This window comes from Gobius niger (genome assembly GCF_951799975.1).
Source record: "Gobius niger genome assembly, chromosome: 10".
NCBI lineage: Eukaryota > Metazoa > Chordata > Actinopteri > Gobiiformes > Gobiidae > Gobius > Gobius niger.
This window is the reverse complement of record NC_136861.1, coordinates 31,157,182-31,170,373: the sequence shown is the minus strand read 5'-3', so window position 1 is coordinate 31,170,373 and position 13,192 is coordinate 31,157,182. Positions and strand designations below refer to the sequence as shown.

The 13,192-nt window shown below is 41.6% G+C and overlaps 1 protein-coding gene across 1 annotated transcript in view; it reads right to left on the bottom strand.

Moving 5' to 3' along the window:
• Positions 1 to 11,945: 11,945 nt before the first annotated feature.
• The window catches only part of LOC306969616 (uncharacterized protein), a 245,809-nt gene continuing 244,562 nt past the window's right edge, over positions 11,946 to 13,192 (bottom strand). The window contains exon 25 of the mRNA XM_079565276.1: positions 11,946 to 12,042. Within this exon, the coding sequence (XP_079421402.1) occupies positions 12,034 to 12,042 (9 nt within the window). The 3' untranslated portion in view covers positions 11,946 to 12,033. The remainder of the gene's footprint in view (positions 12,043 to 13,192) is intronic.

Genomic DNA, 13,192 nt, shown 5'->3' with positions numbered 1-13,192 from the left:
CCCCCCTCCTCCTGCCACCCCCCCCCCCCCCCCCTCCACACGCGCGCGCGCGCTCACTCTATCCGCATACATGAGAGCGCAAGCGCGCGAGTAAAGTAGGCCGTGTGCGCGTGCGTGCGTCAACTTAAGTGAACTCAGTCTGCGCATATAAAATAGGTATATAAAAAGCCGCACCCTGCGCTCGAGCGGCGGTAAACAATTGGGCATCGCTTGTTCACCTCGTCTGGCGTTTATCAAATCTATACGTGTGCCTTACGTGCGCATTGGTGTATATGTGTGTGTGTGTGTGTGTGTGTGTGTGTGTGTGTGTGTGTGTGTGTGTGTGTGTGTGTGTGAGTGCGTGCGTGTAGGGGAAACTTCCAGAGTGTTTGGATGTATGGCAGTGGTCTATGCTAAAGCACCGGCTCGCCCAGACATCCTCTCCCCACACGTGACCGCGGTTCACATTGTCCTCGCGTAACCCTGCGTCATGTAATACAGATCAGAACGAGGCGCATTGGTGAACGTGTAATAACGGTAACGGCCTATATTTCCCCCCTTTAAGCAGGTAACGTGGTGTTGCGCATGGTCTTCCTGCAGCTCAAGGGAAATGTTTAAGACTCTGGTAAATAGTGTCAAGCAGTTTATGACCGCAATTCGAGGGCCACACACTGTGCAGACGGGAGGTTGGACGACTGTGGGTGTGTGGCAGGGGGGCAACATCAGGGGCCCCGATCCATACGCTCAGACAGATCCTCTGATTACTTGATTTCAGATAAGGCTACTACTTCCAATAAAAGTACAAGTCGCTCAGTCAAGTCGCGTAGCATTTTTACTGTCGCCGGCAACACAACACACGCTTTGAATTACCATCGAGACACAGATGAAGCGGTGGGTCATCAAAGAGTGGATTTGCATGAGGACCTAACCTGCTTAAATCCAGCCATCCACACTTGCTTTTTATCTCTTTTCAAAAGCACGACCGTCTGGAACTTTGCTAACAGCCAAACAACGCTCGCAAAGTGTTATATCGATCTAGTCACAGACCATGTTGTCACGACGGGAAGACGGAGTGAAGTAAAATATTTTCTTTACCGTGCTGTCACAGTGAGGTCTGCAATCAGGAGGCTGAAGGAGATGAAGGAAACCATTTGTACTGACATGCAGACGTTGAGTAGATGCTTCGTCTTGAGCATTTTCTTCTTGTTGCTGTTTTTTTTCCGGGCCCTTCCCGAACGTAGATTGGTTGAAACAGCCGTTGTGCATTCATATTGAATTCTCCTATGTTTAAAATCTGAACAGTTCCAATGATTCCTTGTATCCTCCAGTTTTGTGGCAAAAACAGCACAGATCCTTCACGTTTGTCTTCGCTCTTCTGCACAATGCCACTGTTAAACCATTACTCCCTTGTTTTTCAAGCTTTACATCATGTTATTATGTCATTCCCTCATTTAAAAAAAACATGCCTGAAGTATTGCCTTGGCACATTCACGTATTTTTGAGTAATCTGTAAAAACTCTGATGGCGGCCATTTTAGGGATAGGTTTGCCTGAGTCCTCCTAGGAACGCCCCCACCTCCTGGAGACGCCTCCGAGCTTTCGTCACCAGCCGAGTAACCAACCACTGCCCCTCAGCAGAACCCCCTCCCCACTGATGCCACAGACAGCGTGTGGAGGGGGCGTGTCGGAAAGAGTCAGAGGTTCTTAAAGAGACAGAGGCCTATTTCAAGACATTCACTACAGCCATTTTGAGAGAGCAATTTTATACATCGTTATATCGTCATCATTGTAGTGTGATATAGACTGGTGCTATGTGATTGAAAAAAGCACAATACCCCCTCTTTAAACTTGTCAACGCTTGTCAATCACACCCATAGATACAGACGGCGTCTCTGGAATCGCCCATATATGGTCATTTTTGAAAACAGTTAAGGGGGAAAACAATTTTGAAAAAATGTAAATTTTCTCTAATTATTCAAAAACTACTGTAAAAAATGCTGAATAATTAATATATTTTTCTACTAAATAAAGATACAAAGACATGGGGAGGAGCAAAGTGGTTCAACAGCCCATAAATACATGAATAACGGAGAATGCTAACTTGATGCTACATTTTAGCATCGGGCTAATGCTAACGGTTAGCTAGCGCTTGCTACAACTGCCGTTTATTCACTTCTACTGCACAATCTGTTGCGACAAAATATCCATATGGGCCCGATTTAAACTTGACTTCATTTATGTGATAAATAAGTTGATATTCCACCAGAAAATGGCTAAAAAGAGGGAAAATTGTGTTTCTCTAAAGATTCTATTTTCCCCCTCGGCGAAGCCACGCCCCCTTCTCTGACGAGATGCCGTCTGTATCTATTGGGACTTCGAAGAACTCACCTCTGACCCCAGACTACACTTCTCTGTCAAGAAAAGGAAAAGCGTGTATTCTGGCCGGCAAGGCTAATTCAAATCTCCCATAAGGCTGCCTTTAGTCAACATCTCCATGGAGACGAGTCGGAGACGCCCCGGTAAAGTTATAGTCAGGTCTGAGGAGAGGTGAGTCTCACAGTGTTCGGCCTTTTTATAAAGGTAATTTTCAGTAAAGTAAAGTAAAGTAAAAATGTTATGTGGTGTGGATTTTATAGCTGAGCATTAGACGAGTGTTTGTAACCCGGGATATTCCGCACTGTGGCTTTAGAGGCAGCTGCTTGTCTCTGCCGGGGCGGCTACAGTGCTTTAATATAATGACTTCAGGACGCAAGCACAAAAAGGATTAGGTTCAGCATTTATGGATTTTCCGTTTGGATGCTTCCCCCCAAAAAATAGCGCGCCTCGCCGATAGACATGGCCCACTGCCCTCTCCGTCTGTAATTTTGCTAAGACGTGTGAGTAAATTCCCACCGAGAAAGCAATCGTACAAACAAAAAAAATAATACATCGATTAAAAATAGGAAGAGAAAAAAAAAAAGGAAAAAAAGAAAGTCACTCCCCTCTCCCAGCGGTCCTCACTTGACCTGCTCACTGTGTCCACAAAGCCAGACAGGAGGAACAAGCAGGCCCCTTCACGAGGCACGGCCGGAGCACTGGGCCAGAAACTATGCAGTGGGCTTTGAATGCATCGGCCAGCCTAAAGGTGAAACGGGATACAGCGGAAAGCTAATGACTTTGGGGATCGGTCACGTCGTGTTACTAAATATGACATGATTGCTAACGCAGCTTTGTATTGCACGTTTACAAGCCTGCGTTGACAAATTTCTCAAAGCGTCACAGCAGTCACTCATTATTTACTCTACGGACTCACTCAGGGTGCGGACTGGCCATATGTCCATTCTGGAAGAGCACAGAAGGGCCACCGGCTCCAGGGCCACCGGTCTGGCCTCTCACTTTACCTTACCCTTACGCCCGGGCGTGACCGAGCTTTACCCAAATCTAAAAGCTTAAAAGAAAAGCATCCAAAAACAAAAATGTGCTGGATGAGCAACACAACTCACCTGCATCATGTACTACCCTATGGGTTTTTAATTGCACCACATATCACAAAGTTTTTAATGCTCCACACAAGGACAGAGATGCAGGTGGGGGTGGTCAGAACTTAATTTTGCAGTTTCCTGTTTGTTTTCTCCCTTTTCTTCCTCCAAATCTAAATGGTTTATATGATTTCAATCTTGAATGTTTACCCTTCTTTTTTTTTCATTTCATTTATCTATTCATTTGAGCAGAAAAGTATGTCAACATTTTACAGAAAGAAGAAAAAAATAATACAAAACAAGACTTTGTGCTCAAACGGAGTAGGAAGAAGTTCAAAGAACTTATAATACCCCTTATCTCTCATTCAAGTAATCATCACATACATTTTCCACTATACTCATGCAGGAAACCGATGCATGAGTCTGGGCTTACATGTTGATATAAATCGTTTATGATCGTACAAAATGTCAAAGAATTTCATCATTTACAGTTACCAAAAAATAAAAATAAAGGATTTATCATTTACAGTCTTAAATAAATAAATACACCATATGGTACATAAGAGTTATACCAAGGCACATCTCTCTTTCGTTCTGATCACACAAAAATATATATAATATCGCTCAGCCCTACCAACTATACCCAAATGTACAAGCTCCGTATAACCATGTAGAAATAGAAACTATCTGTCCATAGTCATTCACTTAAGATTGACAGGGAAAGGGAAAGAAAAAAGACATGTAAACATCCTTGAAGTATACATACGTATATGTAATCCATGGACATATTGGAAACATGTGTTTTGTCCTTTGTCATGTAAACTTGAACTAACAAGCTGACCTCACTTTGAGTTCACACAAAGTGATTTCCAAACGCACAAAAACTTACTGTAGTCGATGCAAAATAATGCTTTAGGGTCTTAACTTTCTTTATATTTTGATATTCATATCCAGGCAAATACACACAAAAACGCAAGTGTCTGCCTGTCTAAGAATGTAATAGTAATTTAGTAAGTTAGTAATTAACTTCGCTAGCGTACTTTTTAACTTTTTCCTTTTTAAGCATACTTTTACTTTTTACCCTTCCTCATGTTCATTACCCCGTTCAGTTTACCTTTACCTCTATTATTATTGTTTCGTTACTATTATTTGTTACTATCATCATTTTTCATGTTCCACGATTTGTTTCCCATGATTTACTATTTGCTTTCATCTTTTTTTGTTTTCTCTTATTCCTATCTCACACCTACTCAGCACACGCACCACACACCCACGCCATGCAGAGCCCAAGAACGAAGAATCAAATGTTTACCCTACCCTTTTGTGTCTTTCCTTTGTCTATGTGCTATTTGTGAGCTTTGTTTTATGTCAATAAAAAAAAAAAGGATAAGCAACAAAAAAGTGACAAAAAAGTGACAAAAACACAACAAAATGTGATGAAAACGTGACGACAAAGCGATGAAAAAGCGATGAAAAAACAACAATAACATGAAACCCCCCCCCCCGAAAAACAAGAGACGAAAACACAACAAAAAAGTGACGAAAAAGCAACAAAAACATGACAAAAATGCAGCGACAACATGACAAAAAGTTACCATCACTTTTCTAGTGTTTATCTTTCAAATGAGGCGTTACAGTGTTGCTCTCCAGTCAAGAGGCTTTTAGATTTGGGCAAAGCCGAACTGGAGAAAATGTTCTCGGTTTAGGCGGGGGGGTAAGAGGTTAACTTATGTATTTGTGGAAAGTGTCGCATTTACGCTAATTTGGGCCGGGCTGACCAGAGTCCAGGGCTGTTTTTCAGTCCCAGTCCGCCCCTGGACTCACTACAATAAAAGAGAGTCTATTTACGTTCATACACAAACTGGTTTTAGCCGTTGGAGCTGGCAACCTGTAAGTGTGGGGATCATCCGGCCTATTGTCTCGAGAACCAAAACATGTAAGATGGTGAATAAATCGTTTTTTTGTCAGTGAAACCAGTTGATTTGAACCATACACTGTAAATTACGACTGGACTAAGCGTGGCCTACTTCTTCCTGAAGCCCTAAGGAAGTGGCAGGCTCCAGTCCGGACATGCCTTTCCTTTGAAAACTTCTGTGTGTCATTAATCACCGCAGGCTTGACATTCTGACCTCCGTGTATTTGTCTTAACACGCGCAACGTCGTCCTATTTGTTTCCTTTTACTGCTTTAATTTTCATGATTCTTCTCTGAATGATAGAGCTGGCTCCGAAAACTTAGCAGAACAGCTAGCATGAACGAGCTTCGGCTAGCGCGCGCTGAACGCAAGGGTGGAAGCTACGTGTCCTCAGTCCGTCAATAGGTCAGTTCTTACATACATTAGCTCAAAGCGTTTTCACTGAAGTTTGCTATATTTAGTGGTTCTCAAAAACCTTTCACTCAACCGTCAACTCATCTCGAAAAAAATGAAATCTTCACTTTTTTAATTTTGTAACAATCTGCCAATCATATAATGCATTAAAATGTTCCGTAACACTTTATGATGACTACACTATTAAAGCATTTTCTCAATATTTATTTGATCATTTCCAAAACATCTACAAAGCTTTCCTCATCCTTTGTTACTCATTTATAAGCAGCTAAATAGTGATTACTTTATTGATCAGTCAATGAAAAAACCTGAAACCTGAAAAGACTCACAGAAACAGAGTGGCGTTAGGAAGGTTTTATTGTACATGAATCTTGATAGAGGCTCATAACCTAGCGGAAGATTTAATTAACGATATGAAATACATGGCTATACAGACACTGGTGGTGGTAGAGGATGAGACCCGGTGTAAAGGTTTTAAACTACCCCCCGATAATTTGAAATCAGTTTCAAGTTACCCCCGGGGGTAAGATGAACGTGATTTCAAGCTACCCCCCCTGATTTCAGATTACCCCCTCTCAACTGCTTTCTTCATCCATAAGATACCTTACAGGAACCGCGGTTGGAGCCGTAACCTTAAGGATAGTGGAGTTTACGAACTAAAGCTAACCTGACCTTAGCCCTAACCTTAAGGATAGTGTTTACGAACTAAAGCTAACCTTACCTTAGCCCTAAACTTAGGGATTGTGGAGTTTACGAACTAAAGCTAACCTTACCTTAGCCCTAAACTTAAGGATTGTGGAGTTTCCGAACTAAAGCTAGCCTTACCTTAGCCCTAAACTTAGGGATTGTGGAGTTTACGAACTAAAGCTAACCTTACCTTAGCCCTAAACTTAGGGATTGTGGAGTTTACGAACTAAAGCTAACCTTACCTTAGCCCTAAACTTAAGGATAGTGGAGTTTACGAACTAAAGCTTACCTTACCTTAGCCCTAAACTTAAGGATTGTGGAGTTTACGAACTGAAGCTAACCTTACCTTAGCCCTAAACTTAAGGATAGTGGAGTTTACGAACTAAAGCTAACCTTACCTTAGCCCTAAACTTAGGGATTGTGGAGTTTACGAACTAAAGCTAACCTTACCTTAGCCCTAAACTTAAGGATTGTGGAGTTTACGAACTGAAGCTAACCTTACCTTAGCCCTAAACTTAAGGATAGTGGAGTTTACGAACTAAAGCTTACCTTACCTTAGCCCTAAACTTAAGGATTGTGGAATTTACGAACTAAAGCTAACCTTACCAGATGAAAAGTTACGAGAGTTGTAGCTATTATTAGCAATTAACATCCGGGCATTTTCTATTTAACACAGCCGTGCCAAACAAACAATACATATTGCGGCGGGGGTAATCTGAAATCGGGGGGGTAACTTGAAATCAGTTCACTGTACTCTCTGTTTAGGTGCTTATACAAGACACTTCAACCACCTTGCCTCTGGGTACATTGTAATGTAGGTAGAAAAGTGCTATATAAGTTGAGACCATTTACCATTTATACATGGTAACAGTGGTTAGTAAAGTGTAAATGTCTTTAACAATGCATTGCTGCTTGATCGTGTGTCGTGATCAATTTTAGTACAAAATGAAAGAGTTTATTACATAATGCGTTGTTGCTACAAAATTAGGCTTAAAGGAACAGGCCACCCTTTTTACATACTGAGATATGTTCTTGCCTGAGCTTAGACGAGTTGATGCGTGCCTGGCTGGTCTTTGTGCGTGCCCTCAGTCAAGCAAAACGACCAAAGATGTTGTTAGCATTTGGCCTCTCCCAGTGTATTCCTATAGCTCCAAACGGGGGTGAAGTTGGAAGCGACCACGCTCTTCCACGGGCACGCACAAAGACAATAGAGGTACGTATCAACTTGTCTAAGCTCAGGTAAGAACATATCACAGGATGGAAGAGCTGTGTGCCCACAGTCACGCAAAACGACCAAAGATGTTGCTAGCATTTGGCCTCTCCCAATGTATTCCTATGGCTCCAAACGGGGGTGAAGTTGGAAGCGACCACGCTCTTCCACGGGCACGCACAAGGACCAGACAGGTACGCATCAACTCGTCTAAGCTCAGGTAAGAACATATCTCAGACACAAATTGAGAGACACGTTTATTGAACAAAATCCCCAAATAGAAAATCTACAAGAGAGAAGATGTGAGAGAAGATGTTGAACTTTGTGACAGTTTTTGTTTCATGTGGATAGGCCATTACAGAAATCATAAACCATAAAGCAAGTTGAAGATTTAGCGGTTACCATAGTGATCACGATAAAATTCCCAGCTACACCAAGTCAATTTTAAATGACGGGCCGTTGGAGTGTTGTGACGTCATGTGAATGCAACTGTATGCAACTGCAGTAATGTTAAAAAAACACTATGCGGGTCACTTTGAGTAATGCTGACAGCGATGTGAAACTTTTTGCTGTTTTTGTGGGATGTAAGCTGTCCCGAAATGAAAGCTGATAAACATTTTGAAACTTTTACACCACTTGCAGAACTTTGGACCCATCCGTCTCAATCCGTAGACTCTTTAAAATCGTATAAAAATGATCACATGAGCCTATAAAGTTGCACCTTAGCGCCGAGCGTGGAGGGCCCGAGAAGGGAGAATCATCGCTTGGCACAGAGTCCTCCGGCTCCCTTTGCGCCGGCCCCTTGGCACACCCCTGGCACACTGGCACTCAGGCTACATCCCAGCAACAGCGTCACAATTTTGGGGGTGGGAGGGGGGCAAGCAGCCACTGGGTTTTGGCCAATGGGGGGCACACACTGGCACATCACTCCAGAGGTAGCCAATTGCGAGGCGGGATGAGCTCAATGTATGCCGTCCCTCCCATGTGGGTGGCCGCTTGGACGCTTGGTGGCGCTGTAAATGTGCAATGTAGAGTAAAACAGGGCGGCAGAGCAAATATGTTGGGCTACAGTGTGTGTGTGCCTTCTGTCTGAGTCTCATTCTTCAACAGCAATGGGGCGTGTGAGGGGTTTTGGAAGAGTAATGTCGCCCTCTAGTGAACAAAACGCATGTTGACGCTTGCAAATTGAATTATCTGATATAACCGTAACAAGATTAACCCCTTAACTCCCACCTGAACCGAGCACATTTTCTCCAGTTTGGCTTTACCCCAGTCCAAAAGCTTCTGGGAAAAAAGCTGAAAATAGCAACGAAAACAATGATGGAAATGTGACAAAAAAGTGACGAAGAATTGATGAAAAAGTGGGAAAAATGTCACAAAAATGTGACAATATATATGACAAAAATGTGATAAAAATTCGACAAAAAATTAGCAAAAATGTGACAAAAAATGACAAAAATTTTATTTAAAAATTTACCACAAAATTACAAAAAAATGTGATAAAAATAGAGGTGGGCCGTTAACGGCGTTAACGTGCTGCGTTAACGCGAGACTCTTTTCGGGCGATAAAAAGAAATATCGCCGTTAATCTATTCTCAAAGCTGGGTTGGGAGCTGGATCTATACTCTACAAGCTATGATGACTTTCACCTTGATATTTTAAGGTCAGCACACATTACACGACTTTTATGCCCAACGCACAGGAGAAACGTGAGTGAATATAGCGTCTCCATAGCGACACACAGAAGCAGCGGCCAATGACAGAGTGAAAATAGACAGAAAAACACCGCAGCGCGTGTTCACTTCTCTTTCAAAAAAGCGACATAAACATCTCATTTCATGGCCACAGCCCCACACGAAACAGCGCAACTTTATCACCAAAAGTTCACGAGAGCCTTTTCCAGCTACATTCCAACCGCGAGCAGAGTTTAACCGCAGCACTTGAGTTTGGAGACGGACTTTCCAGCTACTTTTCTCCGTTAGCTTCTCTTTTTCCGCTCCCCGGCGTCTCCTCCGCCTCACGTCCGTTTCCTTTTCTTATTATATCCAAAGAAATACGTCCCGCATCTTCGTGTTGTCGACGTTTATCTCCATTTTGACAGAACTATCGCCAAGTAGTCGCAGCAGCTGCAGCAGCATGAGCTGTTGTTGTGTTGTGATCACGTGACACTGTTGACACTGTTGACCAATCAGGAGACGCGCACATGTTTCCCACACTCACAAACAGAGGCCTATTTTCTGATCTGGTAAATAAAAAATATATAAATAATGATCTGCCCGTAAATAAATACTTGGGGACTCCTGCCACAACTGTCCCATGCGAGAGACTTTTTCCTTTAGCAGGTCATATTGTGCAGTAGAGGAGATTTAGTTTGTCACCAGAAAATGTGAACAGGCCGGTCAGCCTGAGTGACCTGTGGAAGAAGGAGAAATAGAGCTTGGACTGATTGACACAAAGCTACTGCCTGTAAACCGTTCATCAGGACCTCTAATGTCGGCCTACAGCTCAACATTCATGTTTAACTGAATAAACAGTTAGTAAACACGAGTGCATTTTATTGAACATGAATTATTTTCATCACTAATTATCATAGTAGAAAGTTCTCAAGCAGTTTGTGATGCATTTTGGAAACAGGAGATGAGCCCCTGGTCTAACGCACCGCCTGACTTGAGAAACTCGTTCTCAAAGACTTACTTTTAGTCATTATTTGGGTAGCACACATATTCTGAATGGCTTTGGCAGAATTCAAGCGAGCCATTTTAATCTAGATTAATCTAGATTATTTCAAAAATTAATCTAGATTAATCTAGATTAAAAAAAAATAATCTATGCCACCTCTAGATAAAAATTTGACAAAAAAATACAAAAAATTGACAAAAAATGACCAAAATTTGATAAAAAATTGACGAAAAAAAGAAAAAAAAATGTGACAAAAAATGACCAAAAAAGTTACAAAAATGAGTTGAATACCCAACAAGAAAATGATGGGAAAAAAATCTGATGACGTGAGGAAAAAGATCCTCTCGGTTCAGGCGGGAGTTAAGAGGTTAAATAGCCTGAGTTAATCTGCACTCATGTGTTTAGCCCATTATGTCATGCATAGAAACACATATCGGTAGAATGACTATTATGACCAAGACATTTATTTTGAATAGAAAAATAAAAACATGTGTAATATGTCCATATAAATCACAGGCGTCAAAAGATTGTTTATAATACAATGATGATAATTATTAACAAATACTACTCGTAGCAGACCCTTCAGCCAATCAGAGCGCAGGCTCACCTGCCCAAACGCCCTCGAGCTGATCCACGTGTTTTCATTGGACGGAGCGAGTTTCCGTCAAATCTAGTTCAAAAAATCATGGATCTAAAAAACCCGCGAGCTAAACACAGCTGTGATGTTTTATATGTTTTATCCTTAAATGACGAAACTGTGGAGAAATGAACCACATCAGTTTCATCAGGACATTTGGAGCACGTTCTCCAGAGGAACTCTGACAGAGACGCAGGACTTTGTGGAGAACAGCAGCGGAGCCGAGGCCAGACTTTGTCAGGGTGACGAGAGGGTTTTCCCCGCATCAGATGCACTGGAACCCGGCGCGGATCCGAGGCTCGCCGCGGTCACCGAACAAACGGACGTACGGGAGACATGGAGTCTGAGACACGAGGACGTTTGAGGACAGAGATGGAAGAGGACAGGAGAGATATGGAGCTGGCAGTGGTGACATCAGTGGTAAGTAATGCTTTGGTGTCGCTGTTGTTGTGAGTAAAATGGCGTTAACCAAGCCTACACATATAATATAATATAATAAATGATGACAGTGGTGAATGGTAGCCGCTGCTGCGGTTGGGGAGGTGTGATGCGTAATAGCGCAGAGCGCGCTTGGAGAGCCTTTGGCACAGCTGGACGTTCAGTTCCTCCACAGGTGTGGCGGGGGTGAAGATCTGGGGCTGCTTTACTTATTGCACGTGGGGCTAATTTTGCAAGTTTGTGATTTATTTCTTTGCGTTTGAGTTTTGGAATCGTCACCGCAAGTGGTCAAAAACACTACGTAAAAAAAAGTTGTTTCTGAATTGGATTAAATGTAATGTACATACCCTCAATGGGAGCTTGGGGGCGCTGTTTTAGCAAACGTCTTATATGGTTGTAATTAAGGGATAAGACAAACGACCACTTGTGTCGTATGGATTTAGAGGACTTGTTGGAGATTCTATTGTCTCGTTTGGAAATATATTGCATTATCATTTTTCGCATTAAAAGCAAGAATTACATCGACACCACCCGTTCAAAACATTATCTTTATTATTTTTTGTTGTTGCGTTCAAGGCATTATAAAATACACAGATTAAAATGAATCTTCTGTCGTCTTCATTTAGTCTAAAGAAGAAAGAAAAAACGAGTGTAAGAAAGTTTTTCAGTCCGAGGTAACATGATCAATCAGCAATTACTGACACCTAAAAACATGGAGATTTCACATACAAACAGAGAAATATGGTATAATATATGGTATAAATATGATTTAAATATGGTACGAATATTATTTCACTGAATCAACTTTCCTCAGAGTCTCAATAAGATAACACATTTCTATTTAATATGTCAACAAAAAAAATTATTATTATGAATCCATTGTTCAATAATTTTTATATTTGTGCGGACGCTTGATAGAAAACCTCCCCCGTCTCCATATAAATCTGGACACAAAACAGCTCAAAACAAGATAATATTCTGAATTCTTGAACATTTTAATTGATCTAATCTTTTGTTCCAGTGCATAGTGGGTGTGCAGATGATGTCACAGCCATGAGTTGGCATCACAGACATTTTAGGACCTTTTTGGTCGCAAAAGGTCATTTTTACCTCCTCTTCCGATCATATTACCTGTGGTGTGCCGCAAGGTTTTATTTTGGGTCCGATATTGTTTTCTGTTAACATACTTCCTTAAGGACATGTTGTTCCATTGCAATGCAGAAGACACACACACACAGTGGGGGTGAAAGTTGATGTGCCCCTGATCAAAATGTCCATTAATGTGAACAATGAAGCAAAGGGGAAGATGAAATGATCTCCAAGCTACAAATGAAACAATCTCAAAATTAAGTTTTCATCTTTTACATTTTTGAAATAACTTAAAGGCCCTATACCTTTTTAAATGTATTTATTATTATTACACACAATGAAAGAGGAAGCCACTGAATTAAGTAAGTAAGTAAGTGTTTTAATTAATATGTTAGTTGTGGTCAAAAGTCATTCCTAACTTTTGTAACATATTTGTAATGACCCGATTCTTCAAAGGGACGAGTTTATCGGCACACTTCACAACATGGAGGATTCACTTTTCAGGGTCATTGTCATTTGTTCCACTATCGTTCCAAAAATCAGGTATAGTGCCTTTAGAAGGAGAAATGGTCACAACCAAAAGTTTAGACACCTTAATAGTTAATACCCTGTAGCCCCCGGATATGGCAAGTGTCACAGCAATAAACACTTTTCTTGGAAGCCGAGTTTTCCTATTCTTTTGCCTCTT